Raw genomic sequence first — 17,871 nt, 5'->3', positions numbered from 1 at the left:
TGAGAACACAAGAGAATAAAATGAGGAGCTTGGCTCTCTGCTGATTGCTGTGTCACCAAACCAACTTTGTGCAGTGGCTTGCTCCATCTCCTGCTGGCCTAGAGTGTGAACTTTTGTCTTTTAATTGACATTCGTTGTCTCCCCTACCTCGTTTTACAGAAATTTGTAATGTGGTGGGAAGGAAGTTGTGAGGATTAGCCAGAGATCACTACTCATTGTCATAACCCACCCTACTCATCCTCTCCTCTTCAGAACACGGACTCGCTCTGGAGTCAGTCGTCACCTTTGTCTTGAGCCACGTAGGGCCCCTTGCCCACGTGCAGACCTCCAGCATGCCTAATTCCATGACCCTCACTGCATCTGTTGTTCCACCCACTGGTCTCCATCATGTCGTAAGTGTGATTCAGCCTTCCCTGCTCGCCTGCCAGCTCTGTCATTAGCCCTTCCTCTGCGTCTGTGAGCCGATCTCGGCCGTCTGTTCTGCTTCCCCTCATGCCACCCCACGTGTCCCCTGTGCCACTGGTCCCATTGCCAGCGCTGGGCTCCTGCCCTTCCTCCAGGTGAGTGGCTGTGCCTCGTCTCTGTCTGCCCTGTGCCACAAGCTCCAAGTGCAGAACTTAAAACATGCTCTTTTCCTCAGACTGTTGGCTTTTGACCCAAGCTGTTGCCCACCTTTTTTTTTGTTGGTTTATTTTCCCACATAAGGAGCTCTTCCCGCCCTTTCCCCCCAGGCCACCTTTTGGTGTATCCAAGGCCTGTCATGTGCCAGGAACAGGTTTTACCTGCTAGTGTTGGACTGCAGCTCCAGGGATACTTTGTGCAGGTGCTGTCCCTGCCCAGCAGGTAGAATGGCAGAATGGTGTCTTATCCACATACACATTTACCTCTTTTCCATGGGGGAATAAGTATCTGATAACATTAGAATTTGTAAACATGTGCTTAAAATAATTAGTAATATCATCAGCCAGAGCTTCACGTTACCTGTTGGTAGAGTTAATTTTTCTGGTCTTCTTGGACTGTAGTAAAGCTCCAAGAAGTTGGATGAGTAGAAAGGATTGGTCAGACCTGTGCTTCCCAAGCAAGTGTGCAAGTTGAAGGATTAACTGTGCTCCCCCTTCTTGTTCCTAAGGTGATAGTCTGGGGAAACTATGGGCGCATGGAGCGCAAGCACTTCATGGGAGTCGCCAGGGTCCTCCTGGAAGAACTGGATTTGTCAACTTTAGCAATCGGCTGGTACAAGCTCTTCCCAACTTCCTCCATGGTAGATCCCACTACAGGCCCGCTCCTGCGTCAGTCCTCACAGCTTTCCCTGGAGAGCACAGTGGGACCCTGCTGTGACAGGTCTTAGTGAGTAAGGAAGGGGGAACTGCTTTTGTTTTTTAAACATGCTGTCAAAGGTTTTGTTTGCTGGAACTCTGACCTCAAGCGCAATGCATGTTCAATCAGTTCTTGTGGAGCTGGAAGAGGAGGATAAACCAGTGACCTTAGACAGAAGACGAGGGGGAGGGCACTGTGCCCTCTCCGTCCGAGGAGGAGGTGCCGTGGGGCATGAGTCCTAGTTGTCAAATTAGACATACACCTCTTGTTTCACTTCTCTCACTGTCATTCTTGGACCCTTGTTTCAGATCAATATTAACCCTGAAAAGTTGCAGCGTTGGAAAGAATTCGAGGGGGAGTAAGGAAGGAATTTTTCTTAACTGTGCATATTAGAAATTTCTAATATGGATTCTTTCACGAGAAAGTACCTGAAAAATTCAGAGGTCAACATCTGGCCTGAAAAGAGCAGGAGCAGAAAGTTTAGGAGGAAAGCATTAGGGTTTTTATAAGGTCTTTCTTTTCGAAAGGAAGGAAAAGAGAGAAACCTGCAACTCCTTCTTTAGAATCAGTTCCCTGTCACTGAGTCATGTTAGCTGTAACACTGTCGTAGCCGTGTTTTCAAACTGTGCCAAATTACCAGCAAGTGTCTTTACTGCATTACGTGTCTAACACTGCTGATGAAGCAAACTTGGTGGGAGAACAAGTAGCGCCTACTTAGACCAGACAGTTTAAACAGAGTTCGAGTTTAGCAGGATAATTAACTGCAGTTTTGCTCAGAAAAAAAACCCACCAGAAGTGGGAGCTGAACATCAGAGTTGCAGCTTGACATGTTTTGTATTGTCAGATACAACGTTCTGCAGTTTACTGACCCCCTTACCCTGTTGCTGTGCATCCTTCAGTCATGATGTCTTCTATCTCCTGCTTTTCCTCCATCTCCCTTGTACTGGTACATATCTGCTGGAGATGCTGCCCTTCCTGTTGTGCTGTGGACTGACCGGAAACAGGACTGTTTTGTTCAGCCATGGGAGAGGAGATTGGGGTTTCTGGGGGTGCAGAATAAAGAAACCTCAGTTTGTCATCTGACAAGAAGATGCTGGAGAGCACATAACCTTCCCTGTGGAGAGAGGGGAGCTTTAGGCAGTCTCAGTAGTACACAGACATTGTCAAGTGTCCTGCAAGAGGAGATGTGACCCCCGAAGTATAGAGAGGTAGTGAGTGAGGAATGTGACCACACGGTGGTCACAGTGTGTATATTCTGTTCATTAAAGTGCAACACTAACTGTAAACAAGTCTTGTAGATCCAGTCAAGCACATTCTCCGAGCTGCTGAGCTGTGGCAGCTGTTGCCAGCAGAGCCACGTGCTGGAGGAAGTGCACTAGATCCTTCCAACATTGAAATTATCCAAAATCACAGAGAATCTCCGAAGGTTTTCTGTTGATAGCTCTGTTTTGGCTAGGTTTTGTCTTAGTTCCTAATGAGGATTTGATGACTGTTGTCCCAGAATAAATAAGCTTTTGGAGATGTTTTGCTTTGTGATTTAAAAGTGAAGGTCCCATGTCACGTGTAGGAATGAGCAGATTCTTGAGCTGTCATAGAGAAATACTGAGCATTTATTTCTGCATGTGGACCTCAGCTTTGTTAGAATAAAAGCATGAGTGTTGAGTGGATGGTAAAAGCAGTTGCTTTTGGTCCTAGCTTGTCTATGGCATTTTAAATTATTTTGAGGTAAATTACATGATAGATGCAAAAATTATAGGCCTTACAATAATCTATAAAAAATTATATAATATAAAGGAGAGGGAAGGAGGACAAGGGACATAGAATGTCTAGTTTTTTGAGTCTTCAGTGGCAAAAGCCTCAACATTTCAGATAAATCTCCTTATTTCCTTGATCAAATATGTCTCGGGCCTCTCACTAATTATTTTTTCTAATTGTATTAGACAATTTCTATATATTAGCTGAAGAAAGTTTGTTGCATGCTGGTCAAACTATGTTGTGGCACTCTCTCTTATTTTTATTTTTTTAAAAAAAGCACATTTACTTGTAATTCAAGTCAGCATCTTTTCCTCTTGGTATGTAGTGAGTACTAGGCAATATTGTACAATATGTGTATGAACTAGAATAGATAAGGTAGATTTAGTGGTTTGTAGCACTGGATCTTTTCATAACTATGACTTTAAAAGGACTGTGGGGAGCTCCAGGTACATGCCAGACCTGGCAGCTGAGTAACAGGGCTTCTGTCTTAAGTTATGCCGAAACCTTTGTATGGGTACTTAGTTTGGACATTATCTACCAGTAAGAGCTAAGTTAATCCTGGGTTTCCTGCATCCAGGAAGATGAATGCAGCATTTTTGCAGTCTTTAATAGGGAGTAGGAGACTATACATGCCAAAAACATTCCCCCAGAAAACTTTGTTTAATGACTGTCTGTCAAAAAGCTCAGTTCCTGTTTCCCTGGCAGACACGACGTGTCTCTGTATCCTGCCCCTCCAAAAGCTCTGTGGGCTCAGTGATGATCAGTTTAGTTACCACAGGACCCCATAGCACTGAGGACTATCTTCCATCTGGTTTTAATCACAGGAAAAGGTCACTGTCAGGATAAAACACAGAAGTTACAGTTCTGGTTGTGTTATTTTTGTTAATGTCTCCAGTTCTGTGATTCGGAGGCAGTTTAACACTCTGCTCTGTCCTGTTTTCTTCTGCATTTTTTACGTGGTTGACTGTGGTCCAGTGGCTCTCACTTTTGTTTTACTCACTTCCCAGTCCTGTTTCTCCCCAGTGAGTGAGCTGTTGCCATCCCTGGCTGCAACACACAGCACAGCCACGTGAACTGGCAAGTGCAGGTGACCTTCCCTCTTAAAGCAGACTCACAGGACCCTCCTGAGTGTGCTCACAGGATACAGAGTGAGGCCAGGAGAGTTGCATTGTACCCCAAAGTCTAAATTCTTGCTTCACTCATACCCGTGATTCCTGCACTGACCATGGCATATTGTAGTCAAAAAAAGAACTCTTCTAGTTATCCATCAATTTAAATACTCCCACTATAGCATCCAAGACAAGTCTCAGGCTTGGAATAGCTTATTTTTATAAAGCCTAATCCTTTTTTCCCCAAAATTTGCCTGGCCAGTTCCTGTCTGAGGTGATGTGCTGTGACAGTTGGGATTACCAGCATGGTTGTGTACAAAGCAGACATTTGCCAGAGTGATGAGCAACTGGAAACTCAACTTTGGTTCCCTTTGCAAGTCCTGGCTGAGCCTTTTCCTGTGCCTGAGTCCTGCTGTTAGTTCTAGTCAGAGACAGGGGAGAGAGGAAGAGCAGGAGACTTAAATAAAAGAAAAAAAGTATTTTTGGTCTGTGAGTGTGATGAGGGATGAGACTGAGCAGAGATAAATACCTGCCTAGCTCAAGGTTGTGCATGAACTACTATGTTGTAATGGTAATGGGAGGATTGCTGGCCAAAAAAACCATGGAGAGCCAATCCTTAACTGTTATCTGCATTACTATTCCCATGGAAAACAAATCTTGATGCTGAGAGCAGAATAATCTCCCCCCAGTGGGAATCCCCTGCACACAGGCAGAGCAGCCTCACATGTGGCTTTGTCCTCTTTGTGCTCTGAGCAAAAATTTGCAGCCATCACCGTGGCTGGTCCTGGTTTGTTCAGGAAAAAAAAAAAGGGTATTTTCCCAGTCTCTTGGTGTTTTTTTTCCCTTTGCCCCAACACAGCTGGGGTGGCACAGAGCCAGCACAAGGTCCTCAGTCTGCAGTTCAATCCATGGGTCCTCATCCTGCAGTCAGAGCCATGTGGGCACTTGTGTCCTTGGGCAGGGTAAGGGCCAGGTGACTTTATTGTTCAGTCGAGTGCATCCCCACTTCTTGGGCATGGATTGTTTCAAAGGACATTGCAGCATTATTTGCTTTGAATGAAAATATATATTTATTGTTCCTAGCTACCAGATCCTTTATCAATGTACTGTTCTAAATTTGCAGGTCTTCTGGAGTATGAATATCACAAGTTCCTGTAAAGGAGCTGTTTTTAAGATGTTGAGGCAGTTAACAGAATCTCAACCTAAGCATGTTTAGTAATGTTTAGACAGCAAGACAACTTTTTTATGAAACTCATTTTAAGTTAGTTTATTACATGCTGTTGGTAATATTTTAAAACAGGAAGAATATTTTTCTTTAAAGACAAAATGATATGTACGTTTTTTAACAGGTAACATAATTTAGTGTTTTCAAAAATGTTTGATGTTCTTGGTATGAAGTTTACTCATTCTTTTGATTTCTATGTTCCTTGTTATATTTTAACAACTTTTTTCCAAAAGAAAAGAGGCATATGTAAATAAACACCAGAAAAGAGTCCTATAAGAAATTCTGTTCAAACTGGCCATAAAATTATTAGTAAGTATTTGTTATCATTCATTAACTCTCAGCTACTTTGTTGAAAGAATCGATGTTGTATTTTCAAGATGAGAACTACTTAGCTAGTTTTGTCATAATCCTGTACTCTGTATAAAAATCTTTTTATAAAGAAAGTCTAATAGGCTACCAAGCAATAATATATTCCATTTGGTGTGCACAGATTGTGACTTGCAGGCTGTAGTACATATTGTTGATACAGTTTATAATTGTCTTCAATCTCAACGACATCACTTTCGAAAAAGATCCATATTAACTTTGACTGTAAAAAACAAAGACTGGGCTGTTGCCTTGTGAGATATATTCATCCTATAGACTTCTCTGTGAGTGTCTGTGCCCATCGACATGAGATCTCTCTTAGGTGAGGAATGAAAGAGCTGTAGGTGACTTCATACTACAGAGGTAAAAAATAGTTTCAGTATAAACTTCATGACTGTTTCAATCTCCTGGTTTTTCTTAGGCTATCTAGTATTTGTAACTCGACGAGAATGGTTCCCACTGCCACCGTAGCCCTGATAAAGCAAAAAAGCCTTTGCACTCTGGGGCCACATCAGTTCTGCCTGACAGCTGCCTATTTTCCTCGAGATACCAGGGGCAAGCTAAAGGGAGGCTTTTTTTAGAGCAGCAGATTGGGCTGCTCTTCTTTAAAGGCTTTGTGGGTTATTTTGTCCATTTCATAGGTGGTATTTGTCCATTTTGTTAGAAAATTCCACCCAAGGCAGAGCGATTGCACCTTCGCAGAGGATCACGGGGGACTGAGGGGTGAAACAGGCACAGGCTGTTCTGTGCCATTCTCCACAATTTTGCTAGTGCTGGGCTCACCTGAAGATTTTTCCAAAGTGGCAGGATCAGGATATTGGATTTTAAGTCAGCTCCATCATTGGTGCAGTGCATAGAATAAAACAGCTTCAGAATGGCATCCCAGTTCATTGCCTGTGGATTCCTTGCAGCATTTCCCATAGGACAGGTCTCTATGTTGTTCTCAAGACTGCCAGACTGCTGGCTGTGCAGGCAGCAAGTCCCAGTGGTGCTGGGAGCCTGGAGGAATGATGGAAGAATTCCTGGTTTTTGTGAAACGCTTTGAGGAGAGAGAGAGAGGTGTAAATGCAAAGCACCGTCAGTAGAGGAGTCCAGGGCATATTGAAACCTGGAGGGAGCATCTAAAATGAAATTGCAGCTACCAAATTTGAGCCAAACATTTAGAAAAGGGGATGATCAGTGAAAACCTTTTCATGTTTACTCCAGTGCACACCAGCCAAGGTGTGTGTCTGAGAACACGTTAATTCCCCAGGGAGTTTGCAAGTGATTAGGTGTTCTCAAAATATGGCTGACGAGTTTTCCACTCACACTGCCAGGCTCCTCTGCTCAGTGGCCACATCCCCGTGACCAAGCAGCCACACGTCCAGCCCCAGCTGCTCACCCACGACAGCAGCATCACAGTCATTCTTGGGGAACCTCAGGCTCTTCTCAAAGTGTAGACACCCTCTGCCCTCCCTCCCCCATGGTAGCTGCTCTTACTCTTGTGGAGGGGAGGAACCAGGGAGAGTTTCTTGTAGCATTTGGTTCTTTGCACTTAAGAGGCTGTAACAGAAGGACCCTGCACCAGCCCTTTCCAGAGCACCAGCAAACAGAGGCGACAACCCATCGACTTTCCCTTTATGACTTCCCAGGAGCTAAAACAGCACCCAAAGCTGTGTTGTTCAGCCCCGCTCAGCCAGGTCAGCAGACAGCCTTGGCATTTATGCTGGGCACCTCAGGTGGGCTCGAGACCCCCATGCTGGAGAGGGAAGGGCTGTGTCTGGCAGAGAGGCCGTGAGGGCACAGCTGTGAGCTCCACTCCCTGAGCAGGATGGGGGCAGAAGCAACCCGAGGGAAGGATCCAGGATGCTGAAGCCATCCCATAGGCTTTCCAGGAGCTGGTTTTTGTAGTTGCTTGGGCACCACATGTTGGGATAGGTGCTCCAGGTCCCACTAATAGCCAGCCTGGAGCTTGAAATCCCACAGCAGTTTTTGCTTTGTGGCTGCTGCTCCTTACCCAGTGCTGCACACTGGTCTCTGCTTTGGTGATTCCATCTCCTCGACCTGGAGCTGCTTTTGGCTTTGGAGCAAAGGGAAGCAAGGTTTGGAGAACGAGTCCAAGGCACGATCCCACAGCCTCACCACGCTGGGCTTGCCTTTCTCCTGCTCCCTGCAGGCTGTTCCCTGCACCAGGGAACAGCAAAGGGCATCCCGGGGATGCAGTGCCTCCCCCAAGACCCCCTCATGCAGCACTGCCATGGCCTGCCACCCACCAGGGATGCCCGTGTCCTGCCCACGTTTTGTGGCAGTCCCAGATTCAAACCACAGGGGGTCCTTCCTTTCCCATCCTTGGAAGGAGCAAGGGGTCTTCTGCAGGGGCTGCCCAGCGCAGGCAGGTGGGATGTGCCACACCGACAGCCAGGAGAGGACAGACCGGGATCTGCCCCTGTGCTTCCCAGGGAGAAGGGGAGCTCCCAGCTAGCTTTCCTCCAGGTTCCCTTTGCTTTCCCCAGCGCCCTCTGCTCCCTTCCCTCTCCATACGAGGCCTTATCCAGCCCGAGGGGACTGAGGCTGCCCAGGGCATCTCTTTTCACTGACACATCCCTCCCAGGCTGCCCGCCGGGAGCCCCGGGGCGGTGCAGCAGAGCTGGCCTCTGCTCGGGGATGGGGCCATCCCCAGCCCATCCACACCCTCACCTCCCCACTCCAGCGTGCAGGTGCTCTGCCTTGTTCCCCCCCCTGCCAGGGCCTGGCCAGTATAGGGAAATCTGCTTTCATGGGTTAACCCTTTTTACTTCATTAATCGCTTCACAAAACCCAATAGCTTTGCAGGGGCACTGCACTCCTCTTGCCTTTCCGTAGGAGCAGGGGCAGCTGATCTGCCTCTTTTTGGCCTCTGGTACCTCTCTCCAAAACTTATTGGAGGTTTTTAACATCGTGTGGTGAGATGTAATCTCCGTGGAGCCGGAGGGAACACAGGCAATGGAGCTGGGCAGCCTTTGCCCCGGGGGTGAGTGGCTTGCGAGGTGCGTGGGCTGCCTTGGGTGGAAGGTGGGACACGTCCTGTAGTCAGGAGAGGATTCTGCTATACTTTTTTCCTGTCTGTAGGTTTTATTCAGACAATATGTAATGATTGAGTGATTTACAATTCAGTGTTAAGCTAATGAAAACGTTGATAATGGTGATAATAAAACCTTTTTTTTTCCTATGGTGTGTTGGAGGTTTTTTTGTGGAGTGTCTGTGCCCTCTCTGTTGCCACCACCCTGGTCTTCAGCCTGATTTCAACTGGGCTTTCCCTTCTTCTTGTGGCTGTGGGGAATGAGAGCAACTCATCCTGGTGTGTCCCAGTTCTGTCCCAGGCTCCTTGCCAGTGCTCTTTGTGGAAGGGCCCTCACTCTAGCTCCCTCAATCAGCCCCAGCTTCAAACCTGCATTCCCCTGTGACACTTCCAGATGAAACTGGGCCATGGGCCTCCCCAGGCACAGAGCTCAGCTTGCTCCCAGCTGTACTCTGCTCACCACCCCAGTCCAAAGCCTTCTGCTCCTGCTGTTTTCTTCCCAAGATCCTTCATGCCCAGCCCTGGCTGTTCAAGGGTGATTTTTAAGCCCTGGAGGTGAAGACTGCTGGCAGAAAAAAGTGGGTGGTGAGAACAGGCAGCATTCCCTGGGGAGCTGCCACAAGCCCTTTTCCCATATGGGAGCAATGAGGGATCACAAGTCATAGTTCATGGAGAATTTTCTTAAAGGTTTTTCTTGTGCCTCCACATCCCTCTGCTGGTCATCGGGGCAGGACCAAGGGGCAGCTCCTCACCTGCCCCAGCTACAGCCCCTGGGGAGCAGTGGTGGAGGGAGGAGGGGGAGGGTTTCTTTAGCAGTGAGAGTGTCTGGGGGCACCTGGGGGTGAACAGCATCTCTCACCCTCAGACCATCACCAGCTTCCAAAGCAGGGCTCAGGTGGTCCCTGAGCAGCCAAGCTCCCCAGCAGTCTCTGGGGTTTGGGGCTTGGACACATCCCTCTGCTCCTCCTCGTGACAAATAACCAACCACCACCAGCTGGATTCATCTTTTATTAAGCTGCCACCCAGAACAAAAGGGGAGAGAGCAAAGCCTGCCCTGAGACCTTTCCAACACTGGCACTCTCCATGCCTTCACATCAAGAAAAGTGGATTTTCCTTCAGGAAAACCCCCTCAGAGGGTATTTTAGATAGAGCCAATAGTGACAATGTCCCTTTACTGGGGAAAAAAAAAGTGAGACAGGGCTCCTGCCGCTGTCAGAGCCTAGTCCTGCTTTCCTGCAGATGAGACAGGATGGACAAAGGCCACTAGCTGGAAAGAGCCTCCTAGGTGTGGGGGGCACGTGGGGATGGGATCAGCCCCCTCAGGTAATCCCAGCAGCAATAAACACAGACCCAGGGGCTCGTGGGGACTGTGAGGAGGTGAGGAGCTGGCACTCCTGCTGGGGCTTCCAGCTGGAGGAAAGGTGGGGAAGGGAGGGGTGATTTTAGCTAAAAAAAAAGTCTCCTCAAGGCCAAGCCCTTTTCAAGTGACTTTGTGTGGTTGAGGAAGGCTCTCCCTGGGGCTGTCCTTAGCACAGTGCGGGCTCAGCAAAGGAGGGCTGGGCAGGACTGCAGGAGTTCAGCTTCCCCTGTGAGTGGGACACAGCATCCCACCAGCCAGCTCAGGACCCACCAGTGGCAGTAAGGTGTAAGAGGTACGGTGTGCTGGTGGGCAAGTGGGTGAGTGCATGGGCCTCCAGCTTCCAGAAGCACTGAGCCAGCCTAAAGGCCTGGGAGATGCAACTCCATGAAGCCATCCCCATGTGCTGAGCCCATTCCCTCCTGCCCATCACCAGCTGCAAACCTACTGCATGGCACTGACTTACCTGCATCCAGTGTCAGGGGACAACTTAAAGGCCCCCAACCCTGCAGGGCTCACTCACATGGGCCCTGCTTCTGGTACTCTCAGCAAGTGCAACCCACCCCATGGAGCAGGAGCCATGTGCTGGCAGCAGCCACAGCCAAGGTTTGGCAGGGTGGGAAAGCAGCAAAGCACCCTTTGGGGAGCAGGGAGGTGGGAAAGCAAACCTACAGCTCGCCGGGCTTCACACCAGGGGGGCTCTTGCCAGACCCAAATGCCTGAACCTACTTGGGAGGAAAAAGCAAATAAAAACCGACAATGTCATTCAGTGCCTGCAAAAAAGGAGTACTTATTTCTCGACAGGGTTTAAAGGCTCCTGCTGGACCCTGCATGGGGCTGGCTGCCAGCTGAAGGGGGAGAGTAACAGAAGAAATGAGAGAGTAAGAAGAACCTGGCATCTCTGTTCTTAATTTTTCATCATGGTAAGACTCGAGCGCTGGGTGCAGCTTGGCACGCGCTCCTTAGATGGATTTCCTGCGCAGCCGGGGGTGCTGCCGGCAGCGAGGGCTGTTGGATGACAAAGTGCTCCCCGGGGAAGAGCCGGTCTGACCCCGCGTGCTCAGGGACACCTCGTCGATTTTGTAGGAGATGGAGTTGTAGTACACGGGGTTGGTGTGGCAGCTCAGAGTCTCGGGGTGGGAGGGCACGGGGCTGCCGCACACCTGGGGTCTGTAGCACAGGCACGTGCAGAAGGAGGGCACCGCGGCCGCCGAGTTGGCCGACTGGCGCCGCTGCCTCTCCGCGTCCTCCTGGACCAGCGGGATCAGGTTCATCTGGCTCGTCCTGTCCTCCGCGGGGAGAAAAATGGCGTTGCTGCTCCGGCTGTCCTCTTTTGGCTTGAGGTGGATGTTGTTCCGGGCTCTCCTCAGCGAGGCTCGCTCCTCGGCGTCCCGCCGCTCGTCCTCCGAGTTCATCGTCAGGAACCGCAGCACCACCAGGTTGAGGAAGGCGCCGATGACGGTCAGGCCCACCAGGATGTACATGAAGCTGAAAGCCACGTACGGGGGCTTCTTCTGCAGAGCCTCGTTCTTCTGCAGAGCCACAAAGTCTCCAAAGCCAATAGTGGTCAAGGTGATGAAGCAGTAGTAATAGGCATGAAAGAAAGTCCAGCCCTCGAAGTAAGAGAAGGCTGCGGCGCCGATGCACAGGGTGCCCATGCAGGACAGAAAGCCCACAAGGACCATGTTCTCCATGGAGACATGGGTTGTCCTCATGCCCAGACACTTCTTGATCTTCTTGAGCAGCAGCCGCACCACGGTGTTCATGCGCTCCCCCAGGCTCTGGAACATGACCAGCGTCAGGGGGATGCCCAGGATGGCGTAGAACATGCAGAAAACTTTGCCGGCATCCGTGCCCGGGGCAGCGTGTCCATAGCCTGGGAAGGAAAGAGGAAAAGTGGTGTCAAGCCCTCGCTGGGGTTTCCAGCAAGGCTGCCCTGGGACCAGAGGAGCAGTAGGAGAGTGGAGGCAGAGGCCATGAGGGGCCCTAAAGCTGGACTGGGGTCTAGAGCTGGACGAGCCTCCTGCAGCTCACAAACAATTCAGAGGCCATGCCAATGCAGTGCCGGGTGTGCAGGGTAACCTTAGGGAGGATGGGGGCTCTGCAGGATGCTGAGACAACAGTGCCAGGGTCACCCTGTGGGAGGGAACACACCCAGCCAGGACTGTCCACGACTGCCCTGCAGGGGCATCGACACCTCCCCTGGCACCTGCTCCTGCTCCCCCTGAGCACTCCGGTGTCACGGGAACCTTTGACTCTCGGCCATATGAGCACCCGCTGTGTGACCTTGTTGAACAGGAGTTATAGAGCCAGTCCCTGCAGAAGCTTATAAGTGTGGGAGGACTTCTGCAGAGCCACTCCAGATTTACTCCAGTGTCACCAAGACTCAGACCTAAATCACGGCCGGACTGTTGGGGAGGACGGGTTGTGCTGTTTTAGATGCAGGGAAGTGAGCATTTATGCCATTGAAACCCTGTCAGCCCTTGTCCCGGGGACAAGGAGCTCAAGGAGGACAAGGTTTGCCTTGAATGCCTTCTGAGATTTAATTTCCCCACCTTGGTCCAAGTTCCAGAGCTGTGACTCAAGGACACACACAATTACACTGTGAGGCATAATGAGGTATTCGCTGCAATCTTCCGGACTCCAGCGATTTTGTGCCCACCTCAATTACAGCAGCTTAACAGAAACCAGTGGCCCCTGCCCTCAGCAGATGAGTAACGAACTCGGTGCCAGGGAGTCACGTGGCGTGGGGAGTAACGGCATCCAAAGGCATCCAAAGGCATCCGAGCCTTTCTTCTGAGTTTCTTTTACAAGAAACTACCAGGGCCAGAAACTTCCCTTCTGAAGGTGCCTGCAGAACAACCCTGGCTCCTTCCCATGCTGCTGCCAGGGCCTTTCACAGACACCTACTTATATTTTCACTTTTTGCAGGAATTTGTGTGACTTTTGCGTGGAGAAGAAACCCTCTTGTTTATTTCTGTCTTTACTCTAAGCTGTGACTTGGCTTCACCTCTGTCCTTGCTGCCAGTGGGTTTCCAGGACTCTTGTGGAAGCTGACAGCATACAGTGATGGGATGACCAGAGGAGGATAACCATGTTATCCCAGGCTCTGGAACACACCTCTCCTGCTCCAGGAAACTCCTGCTTGGGACAGGGTTGAGGGGCTGAGGACAGCATCCTGCACCATGCTGCGCTCTGAGCTGCGAGCAGGCAGGAAGGCACCAGCTTCTAATTGCTCTGTCTGTTCACAAACCCACACAATCAAAAATTATGAACTTAATGCCTGCATGCCACATTTCACAGAATACAGAGCAGACAGGAGACTGCAGTGGCAAAAAACCCCTGTCAGATCCAAGCTTAATAACCAAGTGCAATTACCAGATCCCAGGCTACCAGATAATACAATGACAGCAATGAGGAGGTAAATATAATGATCCAGAAGAGCAGTAAGTGGAAAAACAGTTGTTATACCCTGAGAGACTGTTGAAAGAGCATTTGACTGATGCTTTCAAAATGACAAAGGGAATTAGAAAGAATAAACACAGCTACATTAACGTTAAAACTGAGATTTGGAGCACAGCCCAACACAAAGAGATCTGACATGCCAGTGTTTCAGAAATATGGCACCTGGGCTGCAATTATTTATCGCACGGGGCGTGTGAGAAGCGTAGCCATTGTTTGTCACAGCTGACAGGAAAATCATGTAAATGAAGCTATAACCTGTCAGGCAGTGATGGAGATTTTTGCTGAAGCCATTCACCCTTCCCTCCTGCTGGGGCCTCACCTGAACTGTGCCCTGAGCCCGCTGCTATTTGCTGGCCACGTGTTCCCAGCTGCACGGCCCCCATCCCATGGGAACACGTGGAGACCCCAGGCAGGGCCTGCAGGGTTCCTGCCCCTCTGCCACCTCTTGTCCTCTGGTAACACGGTGCAGTTGATCCCATCAGCCCTTGTCCTGGGGGATGATGCTTTCAGCTACCAGAGGTGTTTCAACCATCCCAAGCCCTTTGGTAAGGCTGAGTCCTGTCCTGCAGATGAGGAGGTGGCTGCTGGCTGTGGCAGGACAGGATTTGGCCTCAGAATTCCTGCCTCCAAAACACATCTGCTGATTGAAATCCCAGCACAAGCAAAGCACAGGATCCCAGCCTGTCTACCCCCCTGGGATGCTCAGGGTGCATGGATTAATCAAAATGGATTAATTAAACAGTGCTAAACTCCCATGTGGCTAATATCACCTAGAATTAAGGGAACCCTCAAACAATTTAGTTTCATTCTCTTGCAAAATTGAAGGCACTGGGCTCCAGTGTAGGTGAGTGTGTCTGTGTGGGAGTTTAATGTGATTCAATCATTCCCCTCCAAGCTGACACCCATCTCTCTGCAGGTTCCCGCGCAGGCAGAGCGAGGGGCAGTGGCTGGTGGCTCTCTTGGCTCCCTGAAGCAGGTCTCACACAGCCAAACCTCTGGAGTTTTGAGCTGGCAAAGAAGCCAACAGTTCTCGCCCAGCTCTTCGCTCGGCTCACTGGCTACAGCCCTGAGCAGGGGACAGACGTGGCCCCCACCTCTGCCCTCCCACATCGCTGCCAGCTTGGGCAGCTGCCTGCCCCGAAGGTTCCTGCAGAAGCTCCACGAGGTGCTGCCTCCCTGGGACACCATCGTTTCTCGTGGCCCCAGTCACAGCAGCATCCCCGGCATCTGGGTGGCCCCAGCCTGCCCATGCCTTGCCTTCCCCAGCGCTGGGCACTGAGGGTCTCACAGGGTCAGCTCGGGGGTGGCCTAAAGAGATGCAAGCCTTGAGAGGAGCAGACCTGCCTCTGCCATGTGGGCATCCCCCAGGCTGTCCTGGAGCTCCCAGGGGTGCTGGAGGTGTGGAGATGGAGGAGGATGGGGTGCAGGGAGGTGGCGATGGAGGGATACGGGATGCAGGGGCGTGGGGATAGAGGAAGATGGGAGATAGGGATGGAGGGACACGGGGTATCGGGAGGTGGGGATGGAGGGACGCGGCGTGCAGTGGGTTGGGGAAGGAGGGATGCCGCGGGCGCCGGCCGGGCTGCCCGCACTCACCGATGGTTGTGATGACCGTGATGGCGAAGTAGAAGGAGCCGGCGAACTTCCACTGGCGGCCGGCGCGGTGCGGCTCGGCCTGCAGCACCAGCCGCTCCAGCTCCCGGTAGTCGTCGGCGGAGAAGCGGTACTTCCTCCGCAGCTCCCCGCGCTTCTGCTCCAGCAGCCGCTTGCGGCCGCTCTCCGCCTCCGACTCCAGCGCATCGAAGACGGCGGCGCCCACCAGCAGGTAGGAGAAGATGCAGAGGATGAGCGCGGCCGTGCGCAGGTTCTGCCGCTTCATGGCGAGGGGCGGCCGCCGCGCTCAGCCCGGGCTCCGCATGGCCCCGCCGCCGCCCCCCGCCCGCCCCCCCGCGCACCCCCCGCGCACCCCCCGCGCACCCCCCGCGACCGCCCCCCGCGCTCCGCACACCGCACACGGCACACCGCACACCGCGCACCGCACACCGCGCACCGCACACCGCGCACCGCACACCGCGCACCGCACACCGCGCACGGATCCCCCGCACCGACCGCGGGCACCGCGCAGCGCCTCCGGAGTGCCGCGGGCACCGCCTCCTGCGCGCTCCCCGCACCGGCTCCGTAGGCAGCGGCTGCTTCGGTCACCGGCTCGCACTCACACCAAGGCTGGCTCTGCTGTCTCCCAAGTCTCCCGTGCCTGGCACCCTGGGCTGCAGGTGAGCCCTGGCGAGGCCGCGGTTCGTCCCGTGCCGGTGGCGCCGGTGACAGCCCCGTTGCCCCCAAAGTTGCCCCTGGCTGCGTGCGCCCAGGCTGGAGGAGGTTCTCATGCCAGCACCCTCGCTGCCTGCCCTGGTGGCAGAAAGGGCCTTTAGGGCTGTGTGGCTGTCCCGAAGTACCCTGCGGTGCCATCCCCGTGCAGGCAGCCCCCGCTCCTGATGCTCTGCCCAGCTGTGGGCAGGGAGTGCTGCTTCACACCAAGGGCACTGAGGAACAGTTACCTGTGTTTCCTGTGTTACCCCCGTTATCTGTCTGTGTCACCCATATTGTCTGTGTTGCCTGTGTTACCCATGTTATCTGTGTCACCTTTATTATCTATCTGTGTTATCAGTGTTGTCTATCTGTGTTGTCTTGTGTTATCTACCTGAGTTATCTATTTTGTGTTCTCTGTCTGCATTATCTGCCCCATCTCTGCTTTTCTCAGCAGGTCACCAGAGCAGACAGTCTGGCTTCTCGTGTCCAGTGCTGTCTTAAGAGGGCAGAAAGGAACAAAATAACCAGGTTCAGGGTTTCTGCTGCTTTCTTTTGCACATGTATGAGAGGCTGCAGGCACAGGGGTCGTGGGGCCTGTCAGCCCTGTGCTGGTAAGGAGGGCAGCGAGTGCAGCCTCCTCACACTGATGGGCTGTGGACAGCCCAGGTCAGCTCCGAGGAGTGGGGAAATTAGCTGGGGTAGGAAACAGAGCCCGCAGAGTGAAGACCCTGTTTCTCATTCCTGGTTTCCACAGCTTTTATGTAACTCTTATACTTCACTTTTAAAAATAGAAAGATACTTCTGAGTTGTGTGTTGCAGGAGATGGTATCTTGTTCAAGAAATAAACTGTCTTTCTTTTGGCTGGGAATAAAACAAGTAAAAAAACCAATGAGGCTTACATCCCTCTTCATCCATCTTGCTTCTCTCTGTGGAGAGGACAAGATGCTTTGGGCTTTCTTTGCAACAGTGGAGGTTTGCATTGGACGTAAGAAAAACTTTTTAACTATGAGGACAGTAAAACACTGGAACAGACTGCTGGGGGAGATTGTGGCACCCTGTCACTGGAGGAGTTTAAAAATAAGATAAGCAGATGTCTGGGTGCCTGCTGAAAATGCTCTGGGTACAGCAGATGCTCTCCTGAGGCAGGGGATGACTCAATGCCCTCTTAGAGCCCCTTCCAGCCCTGTCCTCAGCATTTCCATGGCCAGCACGAGGGACACAGTGGCCTTTCCTACTGTAATTGTGAACTCTTTTTCACCCTGGCCACTTGCCACTTCCCTCCTCCTTGCCGAGCCTCCATGCCAGCACCATTAGTGAAAGTTGTTATTGGAGAGAAAATAGCCTCCCCCATCCATCCATCCAGCAGCAGCACAGGCTGTCGGTTTGCTGCTCGACATCACAGCGCTCACAGCCCCCTAAATCATGTGGCACAGCCTCTGCTGAAGGAATGTGTCTGGTTTGTGTTCCCTGTGGTGTGTTTGCAGCCCTGCTAACGGGGCCTGGGATGCTGTCAGACCTCCCGACCCAGAGACGTGTGGGGGCTGCCTGCTCGAGCAGATACACTTCACCTGCTGCTGGGAATTTTTTCCACTGGTCAGCAATGACATCCTACCTTGGAGATGGGACCCAGGGCTGCTAATTGAGCTCTTGTTGGTTCCATTGCAGAGGAAGGAATTTTTAAGGTAATGGCATCACTGGGTGCCTGTCACACAGCCCAGAAGAAATCCTCACCTTGCAGTGTCTTGTGGCCCAGCTCTTCCTTCAGCATGGCCCTTCCCTGCTGCTCTGGGAGTTACAGACGTTGGGATGTCACTGATTTCTCCTTTCAGGCTTTGCTTTGACCTCGTGCAGGTCACAAGGCCCTGTGGAATAAATGCTTCTCAGCAGGAACAAGGGCAGCAGGATCCATCTCCTAATGAGAAATCCCCCAGTA

The 17,871-nt window shown here is 51.4% G+C and overlaps 2 protein-coding genes across 2 annotated transcripts in view; one reads left to right on the top strand and one right to left on the bottom strand.

The window, feature by feature from the left end:
* Positions 1-8,959, top strand: part of RIMS4 (regulating synaptic membrane exocytosis 4) — a 54,336-nt gene extending 45,377 nt beyond the window's left edge. Inside the window, exon 6 of the mRNA XM_027693842.1 lies at positions 1,130-8,959. Coding sequence (XP_027549643.1) covers positions 1,130-1,348 — 219 coding nt within the window. The 3' untranslated portion in view covers positions 1,349-8,959. The remainder of the gene's footprint in view (positions 1-1,129) is intronic.
* An 844-nt stretch (positions 8,960-9,803) lies between these two features.
* Positions 9,804-15,519, bottom strand: KCNK15 (potassium two pore domain channel subfamily K member 15). The gene is made up of 2 exons (XM_027693840.1): positions 15,228-15,519; positions 9,804-12,042 (listed from the first exon to the last, which is right to left on the bottom strand). Exons 1-2 carry the CDS (start codon positions 15,508-15,510, stop codon positions 11,129-11,131), a joined length of 1,197 nt encoding a protein of 398 aa, XP_027549641.1. The 5' UTR covers positions 15,511-15,519; the 3' UTR covers positions 9,804-11,128.
* Positions 15,520-17,871: the final 2,352 nt, after the last annotated feature.

The sequence above is a fragment of the Neopelma chrysocephalum genome, unplaced genomic scaffold, assembly GCF_003984885.1.
Source record: "Neopelma chrysocephalum unplaced genomic scaffold, ASM398488v2 Primary Assembly neopelma1_94, whole genome shotgun sequence".
Lineage (NCBI taxonomy): Eukaryota > Metazoa > Chordata > Aves > Passeriformes > Pipridae > Neopelma > Neopelma chrysocephalum.
The sequence above is the reverse complement of the archived record's forward strand: the minus strand, read 5'-3'. Positions and strand labels throughout refer to the sequence as shown.

What these genes read in the sequence shown, in the direction of transcription:
- KCNK15 (XM_027693840.1), bottom strand. Translation starts at nt 15,510, where the DNA reads ATGAAGCGGCAGAACCTGCGCACGGCCGCGCTCATCCTCTGCATCTTC. An exon ending in CACGGTCATCACAACCATCG is followed by an intron (nt 12,043 to 15,227) that starts GTGAGTGCGGGC and finishes TTTCCTTCCCAG; the next exon opens with GCTATGGACACGCTGCCCCG.